The sequence below is a fragment of the Moschus berezovskii genome, chromosome 6, assembly GCF_049115385.1.
Source record: "Moschus berezovskii isolate FMDL1 chromosome 6, NW_MosBer_1.0, whole genome shotgun sequence".
Taxonomy (NCBI): domain Eukaryota; kingdom Metazoa; phylum Chordata; class Mammalia; order Artiodactyla; family Moschidae; genus Moschus; species Moschus berezovskii.
In genome coordinates this window covers 78,990,520-79,013,397 of record NC_142465.1, presented here as the reverse complement: position 1 = coordinate 79,013,397, position 22,878 = coordinate 78,990,520, and the positions used below count along the sequence as shown (strand labels likewise).

Here is a 22,878-nt window from a genome sequence, read left to right as displayed (position 1 = left end):
ATTGCATTGTGAAGGCAAGGAGGACTTTGCTCGATTTTACTTGAGTTGATGTGGGAGAACACCCTTAGGTATGAAGTCTTTTGAGTGAAGTTTAGATCTTCAAACCCATCCAGATCTTGCCTCCTGTGATGTGTCCCTTCTTTGTGATTTATTCATGCTTTTCTCACTCCCTTGTCAGCCTTGTTCACTTGTTCCCTCTGGGCCTAATATTTGCATTTTATTGTATGATTCATGTTGTGCTTGCTTACATATACCTGTCTCTCTCACTCGACTACGAGTTCCTTGAGAAAAGAATCAGTAACTTATTTGTCTTTCTGTTTTTACCATAGTACCAGACACATGAATGCCCCTCAGTAAATGTTTGTTGAGGGAATAAATAAATAGGGAGAAAAAAGAAATGAACAGGTGAGGCCAGATTTTAGAGTGTTTGGAACTTGATCATGTACGCAGTGGAGAGCCATTAGCATGGGAGGGCTGTGAGTGGTGTTTGTTGAATTAACCCTGGCCCTGGTGAGAAAACTGGGAAGAGGTGGATGAAGGCTGCTGGACCAGGTGAGAAACTGTTAGTTATTTAGTCTTGACTCAGGCAACCCAGGCCCGGATTAAGGTAAACGCTTTTGCTGTAGGTAATGAAAGATGTTTCCTGAGGAATATTTTCAGAAACAGAAACCTAATAGTATCCGTTTTACTTAATGTTTGTTGCATACTTATAACATTCTGAGTACTGCGTTAAAGGCCTCATGTGTATTATCTCATTTAATTTTTACAGAACCCTTCAAAGTGTTAGCTGTTCAGTCATGTCAGACTCTTTGCAACCCATGGACTGTACCCCACCAGGCTTCTCTGTCCATGGTATTCTCCAGGCAAGAATACTACAGTGGGTTGACATTCCTTCCTCCAGGGGATCTTCCCCTCCCCGGGGATCAAACCCAGATCTCCTGCATTGCAGGCAGATTCTTCACGGTCTGAGACACCATTAGTGAGCCTATTGGTTCAAATAAAATGGCCTATTTTTTGATGGTTTTGAGTGAAAATAATATATATTCATTTTTGAAAAATTAGAAAATATGGATAGGGAAAAGAAAAAAAAATATATACCACTCTATAAACCCACCTCAACACCAAGACGTATAATCACTAAACATTTTGGGATATATCCTTCTAGACTTAAAGAGAAAAAAAAGTTATGTTTTTGTGCTGTAAATGCCTGAATATGAGGAAACTCTGAATATAAAACTTTAAATTGTTTTTCCATTGAAAAGACCAGCCTACCAAAATATATAAATTTTTAGGGATGTTGATGAAATAGGCAAATGTCTTTAAAATATTGATTTTATTTATGCATGCATGCTATTCAAAGTAATATACATTATTATATAATGATATTATTTCATAATTATAATAATATAGTTATAATAACTATAATGTAATGTTATAATTTTATTTTCTATGGGTTTTGGAAGAAAATTTATACATACTCTACTCTATCATATCTTAGAACCAGCTTGAGTTTTCAGATCGTTTTCTAGGGTGTATATGGAGATACAGCACCGTTTTGAATCTATGTCTATTGTAGTCACTGTTGATTTTTTTTTTTCAAGCTACAAGTACCCAGTCAAATAACATCATTATTGTCATACTGTATACTGTATTGCTTTGCAAAAATTGTTTAGGAGATGAGATTCATACAACATGTAAATTAACCTTTTAAAAGTGAATGGTTTGGTTTTCTTTAGTGCATTCACATGTGGTGCAGCCACCATCCCTTCTAGTTCCAAACATTTTTATCACCCCCAAAACAACCCACACCTGTTAAAGCAGTCACTTTCCCCTTCCTTCCAGTCTCTGAAAACCACCAATCTGCTTTCTGTCTCTAGAAATGTGCTTATTCTTGATATTTCATATAAATGGGATTGTATAATACATGATCTTTTGTTTCTGGCTTCTTTCATATACCATCATATTTTCAAGATTCATTCCTGTTATAGTATATTTCAGCACTTTATTCCTTTTTATAGGCAAATACTATTGCTTTGTATGTATATACAATAATTTATTTGTTCATTGATGGACATTTATTATTTCCACCTTTCAGCTCTTTTGCATAGTGTGTACAAGTGCTTGCATGAGTACTTGTTTTTAATTCTTTGGGGAATATACCTAAGAGTGGAATTGCTGGGCCATGTGGTAGTTCTATGTTTAGCTTTTTGAGGAGCAGCCAAACAATTTTCTGTAGCAGCTGCACCATTTTATATTCCTACCAGCAGTGTACAAGGGTTTGTCAATTTATTTTTAATGAGGAACACAATATGATGGGGAAAGTAAAAAGAAAATATGTGTGGCCTTTGAGTTTATTAGAGCTTTGTATCTCAGATTTTGCCTGATGGACTTATTAAATATTTAGCATCATTTCAGTACCAAGAATGAGATTTAGCTCAAGGAAATGTATCTCATCTATTTTAAGTGGTGAACAGACTGAGAAGTGAAGATCAGAGAAGTGAAAGAAGGGAAATTTAAATAGACTGTAAAATTCCTTGAGGGCAAAGGCCCCGTTCATCTTTGTGTCCTCTGCATTTAATAAAATACTTGGCATGTCACAGGCTGTATTAGGAGGTCCCCAAGACTACCCCAGCTCCAGTGATTTGCTAGGATTTACAGAATTCAGTGTCTAGACATACTCATGGCCATGATTTATAGCAGTGAGAGGATACAAAGCAAAATCACCAAGGGAAAAAGTGCATGGTGGTGAAGTGCAAAAGAAATCAGGCTCCATTCAGCTTTCCTCACAGTGGAGTCACACGGGGTGTGCTTCTCTGCTTCAGCCAGTGGTGGCAGTGATGTCTACCAGGGAAGCTCATTAGAGCCTTAGTGGGGGAATTTTTCTTTCTGGGGCATGGCTGGGAAGGGTTGTACACTTAGGCACCCTCTGCCTAGCATGTGCTCGGATTCTCGACTCTCAGAAGGAAAGCAGTGTTCGGCATCAGCCATATGGTTTGCACAATTTAGGCTCAGTGAGCCACTCTTAACTGGTTCTGGGAATAGAACCCTCCTGAAATCCTAAGGTCCCAGGCACCAGTCAAGGCCAACCTTGGAAGCTGCCCTTTCTAAGTATAGCAGCCAGAACTCCTTTGTTCATTCTTCTCCAGGACATAGATATTTAGTTCTTTAAAATGTGTTGCTAGGTTCTGTGAAGAAAAATAAATGTTATAGTAGGGAACTAGCAGGGACTGGAATATCAGACCAACGTGGATTTGCATTCTCATAAACAAATTGCTTCATTTTCTAAGCCTGTTTTCTTACTGTTGAGAGATTGTAATATAATATTACAGAGTTTTGGTGAGAATACAGAGTGATAATGTATAGAAAATATGAAACATAATGTCTGTCCTGTATGAAATCAGTGGCTATTAGCATTTTGTTTCAGCTCATCTGTACCAGTCTGGGTCCAATCAGGACAAAGAGACTATAAATAATTTAAACAAGGAATGTAACATAAAGAATTATATACTGTAACAGCAGATCGAAGTAATAAGGGATTGGCTTGTAAGGAGTAGAGTGAACTCTAAGGAATAACAGATGTAACAGATATACTGTAATAATGTGATTGATAGATGATAATATATCATTAATATAAAATTAATTTTAATATTAACTTAATATGCGAAGAGTTGACTCACTGGAAAAGACTCTGATGCTGGGAGGGATTGGGGGCAGGAGGAGAAGGGGATGACAGAGAATGAGATGGCTTGATGGCATCACCGACTTGATGGAGGTGAGTTTGAGTGAACTCTGGGAGTTGGTGATGGACAGGGAGGCCTGGCGTGCTGTGATTCATGGGGTCGCAAAGAGTCAGACATGACTGAGCGACTGAACTGAACAGAATATTTAAATTAATATTATAAAAATTATAATAGCAACCAGCCCGAGGGCTGAGATAAAGCACCCCCAGAATGAACTGGTTTTAAAAAGGGATATTTAGGGTGGAAGTGGTGAATGTAACAAAGAGGTATTGGCTGTCAGTTTTCTTGTTGGGGATGTGGGATGAATTACTCTATGTTTTGTTTTATTATGGGCTTCCCTGGTGGCTCAGATGGTGAAGAATCCTCCTGTAGTGTGGGAGACCTGGGTTCAATTCCTAGGTTGGGAAGATACCCTGGAGAAAGAAATGCAACACACTCCAGTATTCTTGCCTGGAGAATCACCATAGGTAGAGGAGTCTGGTGGCTACAGTCCATGGGGTTGCAAAGAGTCAGACATGACTGAGCGACTAAGCACAGCACAGCATGTAGTAGTGTGAAAGTTTAGTTTGCCATTTACCCATTGCACTTTCTTTTGGGACTGTGTTGTTAGATACTACCAGGTTCATATCCCTTATAAGTCCTCTTATCGTTGGGTACCTTGAGCCTTGTATGGTTTGGACACAGAACAGTGAACTGTGGTTGTTAAGCAGTCTCTTCCTGACTCAGAAGTACTTGATGCTAGGGTCGGTTTTTGTCCGTGATAACACGTGGAGCTTAGCCGCCTCTCCAGTTCCTGTGGTGTTCCCTTCCGTGTCCCCATTCAGAAACAGGCTGCTTTACGTAACTTGGGCTGCAAAACAAAGGTATTGAAATACCCTGCGAAACTTGATTTGCTCTTCTTCCCTAGCCAATATGGTCTAAATCAGTTTTCCCTTTCATTGTTAAGTGTTACATAAGGTAATATGAAATTAATTTTCAACTGAGAGTAAGTCAGTCAATGAAAAACTTAGTACCATTGACCAGGCTTGTTTGTTAGAGGACAGCTTCATTCTTACTTTCCTTTGCTTCGTTTTCCTTTCCTCTTCCCAAATTGCCTGATGGCAAGGACTTATTTTGTTCCAGTCTCAGTATTTTTCTTCCTCTTCCATTTTGTGAAGCGGGTTTGATTTTGTTAGATACAAAAGAAAGACGGTAAAGTGGGGTTAAATTTTTTTTTTTTTCTAATTGCTTAGTGTAGCTTTCTTGTAAATTTTCAGTTTTGTGCTCCTGTTCCTAGAAAACCTTCATCACTGATAGAAGCCAGTAAAAAAAATTATGATAAATCTCTGGCTGCTGAACACATGGCCTGTTAAGTGGGTGGAACCAGAGGAGGCAGGCAGAGCTGTGTCTTCCTTAGACTGCTCAGTTTTATTGATCGTTGCTTAGGATTTATAACTAGCATGTTACGTCACTCCTGTATTTCTGTGCTGAAAGCAGGCCTGTTTTGATTTTCTGCGTTACTCAGTCCTCTCAGTGCGTCTCCTTTAAACAACATGTTTAAGTAAGCTGGTCTGTTGTATCTCATAGGCACAGTATTCTAGGTGATTTTAATTTGGAACATGCAAATATATTATTGGCCCTTTGTAAGTATCTAATCATTTAGAAATGATGATTTTCAGAATGCATTTAGAGGAGTGGTTTTAAACTCCACTGTGTCTTTTCAGCATTCCTCGGTCCTTGACCGTATGGAAATCCTCTCCTCCGATACAAGATTAGAAGCTATTACCCACTTATTGCCCACCCCCCACTCCAGTACACAGATTTCCAAAAGATCTTATGGAGTCCTGTAGTTCTTTTTATAGATGGTAGTTGTGTTATCAGTCACATTATCTTGTTATTATTATGACTTAGAACTCCTCAAGGGCAGGGATACCAGCACAATACTTGTCATAAAGCAGTTGTTAAATCCACCTTTACTGACTAAATGAAGGATGCTTCTGCTTAAATGGATTCTTCAAACATAGATGCAGTGGGAGCTTCTAAGCAGCCAGTGAAGAATATAAAAATCAGGTAATATTTTTCTTCATTTCTTTCAATGTCCATTGTACATGCACGATCCATCACAATTACTCTGTCAGTTACATATATTAATTCATCAGAAGCTTCTAAACAGGTTTAATTGTTGACCTGTAGTAAAATTCTTACGGTTTGTATTTTATTTCTTACATATTCTTTTTTTTTTTTGAGCAATTTCTATGTCTTGGCAGTCATTTTCTAAGTCTTCCAGTCTTACTAGGTCAATAACTCTTGCTTGTGGCAATACAGCTGCTAAAGCCTTTCCTCTTTGGAGTTTAAACACATCTGATTTCTGTCCCATCTGTTCCGTGTAATTTCATCTCTGCTTTAAATTTGTTATTAATGCATGACTCAATCACTTTGCCATGTACCTGAAACTAACACAACATTGTTAGTCAACTGTACTCCAATATGAAATAAAAAATTTAAAAAATAATACATTTCAGCAATTATTTTTACTCTGATTAAAAAAAACTCAGATCTGCATGTTTTTAGACAATTATATCAATCTCTCCCAGGACCAGTACTGGTTTTTACAGGTTGTCATGAGGTAATAGACTACTAGGTATAGAGTTAAAAGACCTGAATCTGAAGGCAGCTCTACCACTATCATTAGCTGTTTGGCTTTCAGCAAACCACTTAATCATTCTGAAATTCAGTTTTGTCATCTGTAAAATGAGGGTTATGAAACCCATTTTCTGCATTGTGAGGACTTAATAAGATTATATGAAGGTGTTTTTTGCACATAATACCTGGTTGTATAAACCATTTTGAAACACTGGTAATAGTAACTGTTTTGGTTCTTAATACATGAATTTTACATTCTGTATATTCAAATATTATTCCCATAGAGAATGCCCTGTCATCCTTCCACAAATCTTACTCTTCTCCCTAGCGGGAACCACTGTTAGAACTTTGTTGTACATCCTTCTACATTTTATATTCATGTAGAAATACCTCTTTTGTATTGTGATTTAAAGGAATGGCACACCTACTGTTTTGCTGTCTTTCACACATTGGAGAAGGAAATGGCAACCCACTCCAGTGTTCTTGCCTGGAGAATCCCAGGGATGGGGGAGCCTGGTGGGCTTCCGTCTATGGGGTCACACAGAGTCGGACATGACTGAAGTGACTTAGCAGCAGCAGCAGTATGACTTGAGATAGTTCATTGAGATTTTTTACCTTTTAAAAAGCTTACAGAGTTCAACAGAGGATGTTGAAACAGTACAATAGTTGATAACACTGCTGCTGCTGCTGCTAAGTTACTTCAGTCGTGTCTGACTCTGTGCGACCCCATAGACGGCAGCCCACCAGGCTCCCCCATCCCTGGGATTCTCCAGGCAAGAACACTGGAGTGGGTTGCCATTTCCTTCTCCAATGTATGAAAGTGAAAAGTCAAAGTGAAGTCACCCAGTCGTGTCCGACTCTTTGCGACCCCATGGACTGCAGCCTACCAGGCTCCTCCATCCATGGGATTTTCCAGGCAAGAGTACTGGAGTGGGGTGCCATTGCCTTCTCCGTAATTGAGGTTCTTTTTAGTTTTCCAGTGTTGCAAACAGCACTGAATTAAAAAATCTTTGCAGTTGCATTGTTAAAGTCTATAGGAAATGGTGTTGTAGTAAATGTATAGACTCCAGAATAAGCAAGGCTCTTGGGGATTTTGGAAGGATCCCTGTTCTTTTTGTTATGGTCCAACATGCTTCTTTGAGCACAAGTTCAGATGATTCTATAGAGTAGATAGAGAAATCAGAGATATGAAATTACAAAAAGGTATGCCGACTCGATGAACATGAGTTTGAGTGAACTCCGGGAGTTGGTGATGGACAGGGAGGCCTGGCGTGCTGTGATTCATGGGGTCGCAAAGAGTCGGACACGACTGAATGACTGAACTGAACTGACTGAACTGATGAGTATTTAATATTTTAATAATTATTGTAAAGTTACTTTCCAAAAGAGTAGTCCTAATATACTTGTATCCTACTGTTAGATGTGAAGATGTCTGTTGACTCGTCTTGCCAATTTGTCATACTTTTATTTTTGCCAGTGTATGGGTGGAAGGTGATACCTCAGCTCTGAATGTTTATAGGCAGCGTGGTTTGTGAGTATAACTGGGAACAATTTAAGTCTGTTAACAGGAAAGCAAGAGGGATGAATAAATGGTGACATAGTCATAAGAGAGAAAACTAAGCAGTGGTCAAAATTAGTGAAATAGAGTGACATGCATAAGTGGAGATAAATCTCAGAATATTGAGAAAAGAAGGAAATTGCTATGCAATAGGATTGATTTCTATACAATTCAAAAACATGGAAAGTTCATGCAGTTTGAAGGGACCGGTATGTATACAGTAAAATTAAAAAAGAAAGCAAACCTGTGTCATTAAGTATAGCCCACCTTCAGTGAGGCAAGATGTGTCTGAGGGCTGGAGAGTTCTAAGAGTGAGAGATGGGGAAGAAAGGAGAAGCACTTTGCTAAGCAGGTGAAGGAGGAAGTCCATTTCCTCTGGCACATCTCTGTGCACCTGTTATTACATCTGTCTTTGCTATTAAAGTTTTGGACAATGCTCGCTTGTAAGAGGATTGTTTTGTTTTCCCTTATAAAAGTGTTGTGCATTGTTGAACTCAAAGAGTATATATATACAGGATAGTCTCTGGGAGTGATGAATCTTTGTTAATGATGCTTTTGGGTGTTTTTGATGACTTTCTTAATCCTCTGATTCCTTTCTCAGACAGTCTTGAAATTTATTGTAAAGGAGTAATATGGTATGATTATTAGAAAAGATAATTTGATAAAATGAGAAGAACAGGGGCTTTGGAGTCCAGCAGACCTGGGTTGAAAGTTTAACTTTCCCACCTATTATGTGTGTTTTATTATCTTCTTCTCTTTGCCACTTTCTCTTCCCTCTCTCCCCATCATCCTAAAACCATGCCTGATTGATTGCTCAGTATCATACAACTTTATCATCAGCATTGTTAAAATTTGGAGGGAATGGTGATGAAGTAAATGTATGGACTCCAGAACAAACAAGGCTCTTGGGGATTTTGGAAGGAGCCCTATTCTTTTTGTTCTGGTCCAAGCTGCAGGTAGGCTTTCAAGGTGACTCAGTGATAAAGAACTTGCTTGCCAATGCAGGAGATGTGGGTTCGATCCCTGGGTTGAAGAGATCCCCTGAAGAAGGAAATGGCAACCCACTCCAGTATTCTTGCCTGGAAAATCCCCATGGACAGAGGAACCTAATCATGGGGTCACACAGGAGTTGGACAAGACTGAGCAACTAAGTAACAACAACAAAGCTACAGGTGTCTCCCCTGTAAAATTTAGTGTGAGAATAGCCAGCCAACATTGCCTATTATTATTATTTTTAAATAACAAGTTTATTAACCTAAAATTCACAGACCATAAATCTTACCCTTTTAAAGTGTTTTTAGTGGTGTTTAGTGTTTTGAGGTTTTCAGCAAAATCAGAGTTGTGAATCCATCATCACTAATTACAGAACATTTTCATCACCAAAAGTAAAATGGAGTACCCATTAGCAGTCACTCCCTTTAGTCCCTAGACTACTAATCTTCTTTCTTTATGGATTTGCCCATTCTGAATATCTCCTATAAATTAAATGATAATTTGTGGCTATTGTCTGATTTTTTTCACTTAGCATGATGATTTTAAAGTTCATCTTTGTTTTACCAATACTTCATTCCTTTTTTGTTGCTAAATAATACTCAGTTATACATATACCTCTCCATTCATCAGTTGATAGACATTTGGATTATTTCTGCTCTTTGGCTATTATGAAATAACTCTGCTATGTACATCTGTGTACAAGGCTTTCTATGGATGTATGTTTTTAGTTTTCTTGGTTACACCTAGTGTGGAATTGCTGGATCACATGGTCACTTTTTTTTTTTTAACATTTTGAGGGATTTCTAAACTGTTTCCAAAGTGCCTGCACCATTTTGCATTCCCAACAGCAGTGTGTGAGATTCCAGTTTCTCCATATCATTGATAATACTTGTTATTGTCTGACTGTTTGACTGTAGCCATCCTAGTGAGTGTGTTATCTCGTTATGGTTTTGATGTGCATTTTCCTATTGACCTACAGTGTTGATTATCTTTTCATGTGCTTATTGGTCATTTGTTTATCCTCTTTGGAGAACTTCCTGTTCACAACTTTTGCCCACTTAAAAATTTGGATTATTTGTCTAAGAGTTCTTTTATGTTCTGAATACAAGTCCCTTGTTGGACAAAGGATTTGCAAATATTTTCTCCCATTCTGTTGTCTAACTTGATGGTATCTTTTCCTCCCCAGCTGTATTGAGACATAATTGGCCTTAACGTTGTGTAAGTTTAATGTGTACAACTTGTTGGTTTGATAGACTTGTATATTGCAAAATGATTAATACCATAGCTGTAACTAACACCTGCATCATGTCACATAATTATTTTTGTGTGTGTCTGTGAGGTGAGAACATTTACAGCCTATTCTCTTAGCAAACTTCAAGTATATCACACAGTCTTGTTAACTGTAATCACTGTGTGTGTATTAGGTCCCCCAAAATGATGGTGTCCTTTGAAGTACTGAAGTTTTAAGTTTTGATGAAGTTCATTTATTTTTCCTTTGTCACTTTTTGTAGTTTTATCGAAGAAACCATTACTTAATCAAAGGTCATGAAGATTTCCTTTGTTTTCTTCTAAGTGTTGCATGATTTTAGGTCTATTATCTGTCTTGAGTTAATTTTGTATATGGTGTAAGACAGAGTTACAGCTTTATTCTTCAGTACAAGATATCCAGGTGTTCCAGTGCCATTTGTTGAAAAGGTTATTCTTTCTTCTATTGTTTTTCTTGGCACACTTTTTAAAACTCAGTTGATCATAACTGCAAGGGTTTATTTCTGGACTCTTAGTTGTACCTCATTGCTCTGTCTGTCTGTTCTTAAAAGTATTACACTGTCTTGATTACTGTAGCTTTGTAATGTGAGCCCTTCAACTTTGTTCTTTCTCGTAATTGTTTTGGCACCTATCAGTTGTTTGTTTTTTTTTTTTTATGGCACCTATCATTTTTAAAGGCAGTTATCTTTGGTGTACTCTCTTTGGGAAGAAAATTTATAAATGTCCAAAATAGAGACTTAGGAATAAAAAAAGAGAACTTGAATTGTCTATGAGTCAGCAACTGAATGCTTAATTTGTTCAGTCGCTCAGTTGTGTCTGACTCTTTGTGATCCCCATGGACTGCAGCATACCAGGGTTCCCTGTTCTTCACCATCTCCTGGAGCTTGCTCAAACTCATGTCCATTGAGTCAGTGATGCCATCCAATCATCTTATCCTCTGTGGTCCCCTTCTCCTCCTGCCTTCAATCTTCCCCAGCATCAGGGTCTTTGCTAATGAGTCAGTTCTTTGCATCAGGTGGCCAAAGTATTGGAGTTTCAGCTTCAGCATCAGTCCTTCTAATAAATATTCATGATTGATTTCTTTTAGGATTAACTGGTTTGATCTCCTTGAAGTCCAGTTCAGTCACTCAGTTGTGCCCGACTCTTTGTGACCCCATAGACTACAGCATGCCAGGCTTCCCTGTCCATCACCAACTCCCGGAGCTTATTCAAACTTGTCCATTTAGTTGATGATACCATCAAGAGTCTTCTCCAGCACCACGGCTCAAAAGCATCAGTTCTTTGACATTTAGCCTTCTTTATGGTCCAACTCTCACTTTGTACATGGCTTCTGGAAAAACCATAGCTTTTGACTGTACAGACCTTTGTGGGCAAAGTAATGTCTCTGCTTTTTAATACGCTGTCCAGGTTTGTCATAGCTTTTCTTCCAAGGAACAAGCGTCTTTTAATTTTGTGACTGCAGTTACCATCTGCAGTGATTTTATAGCCCCCCAAAATAAAGTCTGTCTGTCACTGTTTCCCCCTCTATTTGCCACGAAGTGATGGGACTGGATGCCATGATCTTTGTTTTTTGAATGTTGAGTTTTAAGCCAGATGTTTTAACTTTCCCCTTTCACCTTCATCAAGTGGCTCTTTAGTTCTGCTTCTATTTCTGCCCTAAGGGTGGCATCTGCATATCTGAGGTTATTGATATTTCTCCTGGCAATCTTGATTCCAGCTTGTGCTTCATCCAACCCTGCATTTCACATGATGTACTCTGCATGTAAGTTAAGTTAGCAGAGTGACAGTATACAGCCTTGCAATACTCCATTCCCAGTTTTGAACCAGTTTGTTTTCTATGCCCGGTTCTAACTGTTGCTTCCTGACCTGCATACACATTTCTCCAGAGGCAGGTAAGGTGGTCTGGTATTCCCATCTCTTATAAGAATTTTCCACAGTTTATTGTGATCCACACAGTCCGAGACTTTAGCATAGTTAGTGAAGCAGAAGTAGATGTTTTTCTGGAATTTTCTTGCTTTCTCTATGCTCCAATGGATGCCTAATAATTTCTGATTATTGAACCTCGTTTATTTATTTACATATTCTTTTGAATGTCCAGCATGTGTTAGATACTGTGCTTGACTGTAGGGAAATCATGATGAACAAGACATGGGGTCTATGCAGGGAGCTTAAGTTGACACCTTGCTTTCGTGTTTTTGAAAGGAGTGTGGACTTTTGATGATCAAAGATGTAGATAAAATCAAAGCAGATGTACCATTAGATGGAAGGTTCACTCTCTTGTCATAAAAGAAGGCCTATCAATGAAAATTCTTCTTAACTTAGCTTCTGCTAGTAGGAGTGGAAATAGAAATGAATTGAAGAAGTGGATGAATATCTTTCAGGTAGCTGTATTGAGCACCTTGAAAAAACTACAAAAACACTATTTTCTCACTTACATCTTTATGTGCATGTGTATCACCTCCCATTTTAAAGTTCCCTTGGAGGCAAGGGTCTTGTTTTATTCATCTTTCTTACTCTGTCAGTCATTAAGCAGTTCTTTCAAAATATTAGCTATTCAGTGTGTGTAAACTGAGTGACTGAATGAGTCAAGTGAACCGTTAGTGAGTGCTCATGCTGCATGACCTTATACTTAATGAGGGTTTGCGTGGCTTCTGTTGGCCACCATTCTAGCCCTCAAGGCTCTTGATTTAATGGTTAATGTGAAGATCAGACACTCAGTATAACGTGTGTGTGCGTGCTAAGTCACTTCAGTTGTGTACAACTCTGCGCGATCCCATGGACTGTAGTCGACCAGGCTCCTCTGTCCATGGGATTCTCCAGGTAAGAATAGTGCCATTCCGTCCTCGAGGGGTTGTTCCTGACGGAGGGACTGAACCCATGTGTCTTATATCTCCTGCATTGGCAGGCGGGTTCTTTACCACTGAGCCACCAGGGAAGACCTACTCAATATGATACACCTTTACAAAAAGATGAATTTAATTATAAATAATATGGAAAGTAAATTGTGCAAATAACCTAATAAATTTAACACATATACGTATTAGGAGTCACTTGAGGCCATAGGATGTAGGATGGTAGAGGAAGTCTGGAACAGGGGCAAAACTGAAAGAAAGCAGATTGATAGAGGGAAGGGACAAAACTTGTCCAGGTCAAGAGGCAGTTTTCAGTAGGGGTGATGCTGTCCCCTTCCCAATGACGGTACTTTTGGAAATATGTGAAGGTTTTCCATTGTCCAGTGTTCGGGAGTGTTACTGGCTTTTAGAGTTCAGGGGCCAGGCATGCTGGAGTCCCATAGTGAGAAGTTAGGAGTTGATCTGCCCCAAATCCCTAGAGTGCTCTGTTGGAGAGGCACTGAGAAGGAAACATTTAGCTGGACGAGGAGGAACACAGTGCTTCTAAGCAAGTACTGTTTTTTATTTGTTTTTGGTTTTCTTGCTGTCCTGCATGCTGAACTCAGAGATGAATATAGGTAGAGTGGTGTAGAGCAATGGAACACCTTAGGAACTACTGCAGGAATTACTGTCTGATCATTTTGGATGATTCTGATGATTCTTAACACTGTCTTTTGTCTTATGGTTTTCTTTTCTTTTCTTTGTCTCAGAACGAGCCTCTGACCCCAGGTTATCATGGATTCCCAACACGGGACAGCCAGGTTGGTATAAGTTGTTTATAACTCAGATGTGGTGTGTGTGTGTTTTATCTAAGACTGCTACATGATAGAGAGCATTTCCTGGAATTATTTATTTTGGAGAGTGATTTGGTTAGTTTCAGCAATGAATTTACCTTAGCAATATATAAAACATATTTCTTAACCCTAAAGGTATTATAATCACATTATTGAAATTGTGGATATTATAGGGGGAAAGTCACTCAAGCACAGTTATGATTACTTTTGTTTTTTCTTATACAAGCTTCATGATAATTTTTAAACCTGGTTTTCTTGATGTCTCATAATTTTGTGTTGGACTTGTCTGTTTATTCCCAGCCACTTAGCCCCTGCCTGCACAGATTTTTGGAGTCCCTGTAGTAATCAGCAACAAGAAAATTCCATTCTTGTCCCTGGGGGAATTCAGCCTTATGGTTTTATTTTTTTTTTTATGTACATTTTTAAAATTAATTAATTTATTTTTTATTTTTATTGGAGGCTAATTATTTTACAATATTATATTGGTTGGTTTTGCCATACATTGACATGAATCCGCCCTGGGTGTACATGAGTTCCCCCTCCCGAATCCCCCTCCCACCTCCCCTTATCCTCCCTCTGGGTCATCCCCCCATATCAGCCCTGAGCATCCTGTAATATGCATCGACCCTGAACTGGTGAGTCATTTCACATATGATAATATACATGTTTCAATGCCATTCTCCCAAACCAAGCCTTATGGTTTTAATCAGGGAAGTTTCTGCTACCTTTCTTTGTTAGATAGGCAGAATGATTGGAGAAAGCCCGGGCCCCATTTATGGGTTAGAGTGAAACTGTCTCCTGCCAAGACATCCTCAGTATGGTTTAGGCAAGGGTGTAAAATGCCTTCCCTGTCTGTGTGCTTTTCTGATCTGGTGAGGCTGACAGAGTTAGGGTAAAACTGGTTAGGCTGCCTCAGAGAAATGATGTAAGACACCTAGCCTCTGGAATTTACCTCCTGCTGTTTGGAGATACTGATACTCTTTAGGAGATTTAAAAGGGTAGCTCATAGAAATATCTCTGAATTTCTAGCCATCATTTGTATCTTTGAATGCCTATCCACTATTCCTTATCAGTTCAGTTCAGTCGCTCAGTTGAGTCCAACGCTTTGCAACTCCATGAACCACAGCACGCCAGGCCTCCTTGTCATCACCAACTGCCGGAGTCCACCCAAACCCATGTGCATCGAGTTGGTGATTCCATCCAACCATCTCATCCTCTGTCGTCCCCTTCTCCTCCTGCCCTCAGTCTTTCCCAGCATCAGGGTCTTTTCAAATGAGTCAGCTCTTCGCATCAGGTGGCCAAAGTATTGGAGTTTCAGCTTCAACATCAGTCCCTCCAATGAACACCCAGGACTGATCTCCTTTAGGATGGACTGGTTGGATCTCCTTGCAGTCCAAGGGACTCTCAAGAGTCTTCTCCAACACCACAGTGCAAAAGCATCAATTCTTCGGCGCTCAGCTTTCTTCACTGTCCCAGTCCAACTCTCACATCCATACATGACCACTGGAAAAACCATAGCCTTGACTAGATGGACCTTTGTTGGCAAAGTAACGTCTCTGCTTTTTAACATGCTGTCAAGGTTGGTCATAACTTTCCTTCCAAGGAGTAAGCGTCTTTTAATTTCATGGCTGCAGTCACCATCTGCAGTGATTTTGGAGCCCCAAAAAATAAAAGTCTGACACTGTTTCCACTGTTTGCCCATCTATTTCCCATGAAGTGATGGGACCAGATGCCATGATCTTAGTTTTCTGAAAGTTGAGCTTTAAGCTGACTTTTTCACTCTCCTCTTATACTTTCATCAAGAGGCTCTTTTGTTCCTCTTCACTTTCTGCCATAAGGGTGGTGTCATCAGCATTTCTGAGGCTATTGATATTTCTCCCGGCAATCTTGATTCCAGCTTGTGCTTCCTCCAGCCTAGCGTTCCTCATGATGTACTCTGCATATAAGTTAAATAAGCAAGGTGACAATATACAACCTTGACATACTCCTTTTCCTATTTGGAACCAGTCTGTTGTTCCATGTCCAGTTCTAACTGTTGCTTCCTGACCTTCATACAGGTTTCTCAAGAGGCAGGTCGGGTGGTCTGGTATTCCCATCTCTTTCAGAATTTCCCACAGTTTGTTGTGATCCACACAGTCAAAGGCTTTGATGTAGTCAATAAAGCAGAAATAGATGTTTTTCTGGAACTCTCTTGCTTTTTCCATGATCCAGTGGATGTTGGCAGTTTGATCTCTGGTGCCTCTGCCTTTTCTAAAACCAACTTGAACATCTGGATGTTCACAGTTCACATATTGCTGAAGCCTGGCTTGGAGAACTTTGAGCATTACCTTGCTAGCGTGTAAGATGAGTGCAATTGTGCAGTAGTTTGAGCATTCTTTGGCATTGCCTTTCTTTGGGATTGGAGTGAAAACTGACCTTTTCCAGTCCTGTGGCCACTGCTGAGTTTTCCAAATTTGCTGGCATATTGAGTGCAGCACTTTCACAGCATCATCTCTTAGGATTTGAAATAGCTCAACTGGAATTCCATCACCTCCGCTAGCTTTGTTCATAGTGATCCTTCCTAAAGCCCACTTGACTTCACATTCCAGGATGTCTGGCTCTAGGTGAGTGATCACACCATTGTGATTATCTGGGTCGTGAAGATCCAGTACACTTCTTCTGTGTATTCTTGCCACCTCTTCTTAGTATCTTCTGCTTCTGTTAGGTCCCTACCATTTCTATCCTTTATTGAGCTCATCTTTGCATGAAATGTTCCCTTGGTATCTCTCATTTTCTTGACGAGATCTCTAGTCTTTCCCATTCTATTGTTTTCCTCTATTTCTTTGCATTGATCGCTGAGGAAGGCTTTCTTATCTCTCCTTGCTATTCTTCAGAACTCTGCATTAAAATGGGTATATCTTTCCTTTTCTCCTTTGCTTTTAGCTTCACTTGTTTTCACAGCTATTTGTAAGGCCTCCTCAGACAGCCATTTTCCTTTTTTGTATTTCTTTTTCTTCGGGCTGGTTTTGATTCCTGTCTCCTGTACAGTGTCTCAAACCTCCATCCATAGTTCGTCAGGCACTCTATCAGATTTAGTCCCTTAAATCTATTTCTCACTTCCACTGTATAATCATAAGAGATTTGATTTAGGTCATACCTGAATAGTCTAGTGGTTTTCTCCACTTTCTTCAATTTCAGTCTGAATTTGACAATAAGGAGTTCATGATCTGAGCCACAGTCAACTCCCGGTCTTGTTTTTGCTGACTGTATATAGCTTCTCCATCTTTGGCTGCAAAGAATGTAATCAGTCTGATTTCAGTGTCGACCATCTGGTGATGTCCATGTGTAGAGTCTTCTTTTGTGTTGCTGTTGCTGCTGCTAAGTCACTTCAGTCGTGTCCGACTCTGTGTGACCCCATAGAGAGAAGCCCACCAGGCTCCCCCATCCCTGGGATTCTCCAGGCAAGAACACTGGAGTGGGTTGCCATTTCCTTCTCCAATGTGTGAAAGTGAAAAGTGAAAGTGAAGTCGCTCAGTCGTGTCCGACCCTTAGCGACCCCACAGACTGCAGCCCACCAGGCTCCTCCATCCATAGGGTTTTCTAGGCAAGAGTACTGGAGTGGCTTGCCATTGCCTTCTTCTCTTGTGTTAGGGTTGTCCAAAAACGTCATCGTTATTAGACTTGTCCATTAGTGCCCATTAAGGGATGTGCATCATCAGAATGGTAGATAAAGGGGTTGGCCTAGTTTCCCTTCCTACAACTTAATTAAATCTCATCAAAACCCCTGAAGCTGAGCTTAAAAACCAGGATGGCGCCATAATCAGCAGTCACTATTTGAGTGCCTTCCAGATTTGAAAGTATTGGCTCATTTCTTGGATTTCTGGTGTTGAGTAGGCATCAGACTGTTCCAAGTCGGGTATGGCAAAAAGGAGGGGAGAGAAAGTGCTGTTCTTCTTTGTGTTCATCTCCCAGTGGGATCCTGTTGGCACTGAAGGTCGTTCCTGTGGGAGCTTTTGGTGAAAGAGATGGTCATTTACCCCAGACTTAAAGATAATGTAGAAGGTCTTCCTTTTTTCTTTCTGGTTTAGATTTGCCCTAGAGCTTCTGTAACCTGTGAAATTCATGTCCTTTGATAGCAGTTCTATATCCTGGCCATATAACAGAAAAAGTACCATTGCCTGGAGATCTAGGCCCCAGAGATTCTGATTGAGTGAGTCTAAGATTGGGCTTAACCATTCAGGTATTTAGAAATTCCTCCAGGTGATTTTTGCAGCCAAAATGAAAAACTGCAATCCTCTGGACTGCTTTGAAACATTTTCTATTTCACCCTGTACTTTCCACCTAGGACCCTGAAAACATAAGGGATCGTGGTCAGTCTCTGAATCTACTTTTGTATACTAACGCAAATATTTGCTTATAAAATATTGTTAATTTTGGATATAGGCTTATTTTAGAGATATGAAGGTAAAACTAATTGAAGTATGGGGAATAGACTTACGAAGTTTAAAGGAATATGAAAAGGTACTGTATAATGTGTCGTCTTGTGGGGATTTACAGATCAATAAGGAATTAAGCAGAAGGAATTAAGAGGAATTTGTTAAAGCATTTATTTTTCCTTTCTTTTGCAGCGGGACCCACTTCTGTAGCCTGCACATTTATTACTCATACTGTCTCTACTATAGGCCTATGCAGATCCCTTTGCTGTGGTTTAAAGTTGCTTAATTTACTTTGAGGCACATTCTGATGGTGACAGGTTTAGTTTACTTTCTTGGGTTTTGTTTTGTTTTTCTGTCTGGATCTTTGAATTAGAGACCTTAGTGTAGTGCAGACAGCAAATATTGAATGGCTGCTTGTTGCATTTGATGAATACAGAATCCAAATGAATCCCGCTAATTAATGCACCTAACCTTGTGAACTCTCACTTTGTGCTCTGAGATTTGGGAGGCATTTATCAGTGTGAATCACTGGTCACCGAGCAGCCTGAGCTGGCAGAAACTGAACTTGCGGTCTTTACACCTCCCCAGAGTACTTTGGCTGAGCACATCCAGAGACCAGAGAGTGAAGGTGAAGGTGAACTTTAGTTATGTGAATCTTTATTTGCTTTTCCTTATTTTTTTGCATTTCCTTTCTAAATAAACAGGAACCATCTCCAGACAGAATTCCTCTCAGCATCTAATGGTGATTTTAAAAGAGATAAAAATGACAGTCTTTTGACTCTTGCAGAGTGGGGCTTTCATCAGTATTTTCTCCTCTTATCCTCACCACCACCTCTTGAATGGATAAGGCAAGTACTTCCTTTGGAAAAATAAGGAAACAGGCACACAGAGATTACAGTGACTTATCCAAGGTAACAGTACAAGTTTGTAGCTGAATTAGCACTGAAATTTGTCCTTTGTTTTTGAGTGTCCTTTCCTCTATACTGGCCATTATTGACTTACCAAAGAAAAATGTGGTCATATGCGGTATTTCTGCTCACTCTATTTATTTATCATTTGGGGGCTTCATAGATCCCTTGACACTGAACTATAAATCTTTGAGTCCATGACCCTGGTTAAGAATTATAACAACAAAGTTCCTTAGCACTAAGTGGGCCAGCATTTCACTGTTACGGTGACCCTGTTCACCCTGTTACACACACCCCTGGTAACACATTTGAATAAAAAACCAGAGAAGGAAAGGAGGGGAGAAAAATACACCTGTCACCTTGTAGAGGTTTTGCTTTTTTATGCAATTTCAGCTCAACCTTCTTTCCCAGTCAGTTAACAGGCTTTCAAGGAAGACCTCCATTGCTTTCACAAAGCACTCTGAGCGTATCACAGTGCTTGCTGATGTGGTCTCTCCGTGGAAGTGGAGGAGACAGACATGTTCCAGATTAGCAGAAGTGAAAACCTGCTCAGAAAGGCTGAATGTTTTATCTCAGGCTGCGCTGAATTTTAGGTTGATGACACAATGTCGTGGTTTAGATTCCTAGCTCTGTGATTTATGTGTATATGCACGTGCTTATGATAGAGTTCCCCAGTGTTGATTAAGGCTGGAATATTTTGTGGGTTTGTAATGTTCTCTGAGTGAGAGAATATTTGTGTGCATTAGCACGAGAGTTTTTATTCAGAAGGGACCTGGGAACAGCACACTGATTAGAAGGGGCCTTAGTTCTGCATAGGAAACTTATTATTTCTGCTGATGTTGTTTTTTTTATTTGGAATGGTTTACAGGGTCCCCTCTGAACTACAGTGGGAGTCCTAAACCTAGACCTTGCCTGTCTCCTCTTGGTGCTACAACGTTATATCTGCTGTAATTAGGGTGACTGTATATAGTTTATCATTCAAGTTGGGGCAATTTTGAGAGAGAAAAGGGATGCTAGTGTTGAAATAGTCTGAGGCAGATCTTGATGAATGGGATGTATGGTCATCCTAGCTATGATTGAAGAAATACAGTGAGTATCCCCTTAACTGGTCCTGGGAGGAGGGTGTGGCAGCCCACTCTAGTATTCTCTCCTGGAGAATCCCATGGCCAGAGGAGCCTGGCAGGGGTTGCAGAGAATTGGACATGACTGAGCAACTAAGCACCCCTTAACTGGGGTGATAAGGTTTGGGATTATGGCTTGGTGCATTGCCCACACTCGACCTGTGGGCAGAAGCATTGCCATTCACATTGGAGATAAGAGCACAGACTCTTGGTTGGGTTCAGGTGTTGAGTCAGCTAAGGAACCAGAATATTAGTAAATTATTTTGCAGTTTACAGTGTGTACTTCCATGTGTCAGTATATTCAGTTTTGATCTTCACAATAACTCTGCTAGGAAGGTCAGGCTTTATTATCCCTATTTTGTAGCTAAGAAAACCAAAGTAGAAATTTCTTTTTTTTTTTTTTTTGAGGAATCCCCTAGCTTTGGACTTACTAGGAAAAGACTTTTTTTTTTAATTATTATTTTAATTGGAGGATAATTTACAATATTGTGATGGTTTTTTCCATACTTCAGCATGAATCAGCCACAGGTATACATGTGTTCCCCCATCCTGAAACCCTTCCCCCACCTCCCTACCCACCCTGTCCCTCAAAGCAGAGATTTTTAAATGAATTTCCCCTTGTCACATAGTTAGCGGCACAATTAGACTTGAGCCGTGGAGTTTTAGCCTCCGTGTCTTGCTGTTTCCTCTTGTACTCTTCTGTCAGTGTTCTCTCCTCTTTAAATGGGGATGTTCTCATCCTCCTGTGGCAAGATAAGATATTACAAAATGTTTGGAGAATGTAACAGCACGAAAAGTCTTCATATGAACTGGAAGTTCCTTGCATAACTTACTTCTGTCAAGTTTTCTTCCTATTTTGTTTGTTAAAATAACTTATGGTCTACAATTTATCTTTTTTTATTTTATTAATTTACTTACTTTTGCTTGCTAGCTACACTATGGACTATGATTGTGGTTTGCTGTTTAGATTAGAGAACACTGCTTTCGTGGGAGTCAAGAAGAACAAGCCCATGAAGAATGAAATAAAACTTCCTGTTATAATTTTGGATTTTTAATATAAGGAAAATTAATGTCACGGTGTTAGAGTCTGATTTTTTAAGTGCTAGTCAGTGGCTCCTTAGAGTTTTGTCCTTCAATTTTCTAAAAATCTGCGGAAGAGCTATTATATGGATGTGATAAAGTGATTCCAACAAAATGGGAATTTCAAAGAAGATGACAGATGTGACTGAGATAATTAGGGGTTTAAATTTGGAGTGGCAGCCTTACTTTTAATTTAGAGGGAAGATTATAAATTTACCTAAGAAATTTTTATCCCCAAAGTATTTTCTTTCTTCTTAAGGATTTTTAATTTCCCCTTTTCTCACCAGTTATCTTTTTTTTTTTTTTTTTTGTTATCCCTGGAATGAACTTTATTTTTGTCCAGTTTTTTGCAAATGAACTTTTAGGACTTATTTTGATTGGGAGCCATGGGCAATAGCAATTGCGTTTTGTCATACTCATTCGTTTTGGTGGCAAAGAAATGATGGCTGTTTTTCTTTCCTTGGGGAGATTTGGAATGGAGGACATAGTAAGGGTGTTCAAAATCTAGCTCAGCGCTTTCAAGCTTAAAAAGGATGGCAGTTTTTAGTAAACAATACCTTTTACATCATGACCCAGTACACTCAACACGTGCACATACACAAACATAAGAGTTAAATTAGTCTTACCAAAATTACTTATCCATACTGTGTTCTTAGCTCTGTGATATTTTCCATTCTATTCCATTAAATAAAACAACAAACTGTTGATTGTGACTAACATTTGATTGTCCAGAATTGATTTCCTGAACTCACTAATAGATTGCAGTTTGCAGTTTTGAAAAACAAGATTCGAGTAATTATTGTTCTTAAAAATGCCACCCTAAAGAAACCTCATACATAGCCTTTAGCTGTCACTTTATCATCCTTTGCACACATGTGCCATTGATCTGCTTTCTGATTGGCCTGTTCTGGACATTTAATGAAAGCATAATTATACAGTATCTGGTCTTTAATGACTGGCTTCTTTCACTTGGTGTAATGTTTTCAATGTTCATACATATTGTAGCATGTATCAGTACTTTCTTTTTTTGGTGGAATAATATCTCATTGTATGGATTTAGGAGTATGTTTATGTTTATTGCCTACCTCTGTAATTCATCTCCTACTCCTCTCTTACTGTCAGCTTCAGCTGCATTGGGCATTCTTTCCATTTTTTAACTTGTGGAGCTTGATCTCAGCTTCAGGTGTGGGATCACTGTCAGATCTGCAGTGCTCTTGACCCAGATCTTCACCTTCTCATTCAGGTCACAGGGACAAAGTTTACTTCTCAAAGAAGGCTTCCCAGACCACACCAGTCTAAAGTTATCCACATATACATAGCCTGATCATTCACTCTCTCTCATTATTATCTTAAATTATCTAGTGTGTATACTTCATTGTCTCTTCCACTAAAATATAAGTTCTATGCAAGTTGTGACATTGCTTAGAGCAGAGCTGGGCATGTAGGAGGAGATCAATAAGTATCTGTTGAATGAATAAATGAAAAATATT

The 22,878-nt window shown here is 39.3% G+C and overlaps 1 protein-coding gene across 22 annotated transcripts in view; it reads left to right on the top strand.

Annotated features, from left to right (window-relative positions):
- The window catches only part of RBFOX2 (RNA binding fox-1 homolog 2), a 299,196-nt gene that overhangs the window by 70,779 nt on the left and 205,539 nt on the right, over positions 1–22,878 (top strand). For 21 of the 22 annotated variants that reach the window (XR_008681951.2, XR_016037645.1, XR_008681952.2 and 18 more), the window contains exon 2: positions 13,781–13,831. The exons of the other annotated variant lie outside the window; for it this stretch is intronic. Coding sequence is in view for 18 of the 21 variants with exons in the window: in XM_055396666.2 (XP_055252641.1) it covers positions 13,781–13,831 (51 nt within the window). In the remaining 3 variants the exon portion in view is untranslated. The remainder of the gene's footprint in view (positions 1–13,780; positions 13,832–22,878) is intronic. 22 annotated transcript variants of the gene reach the window in all.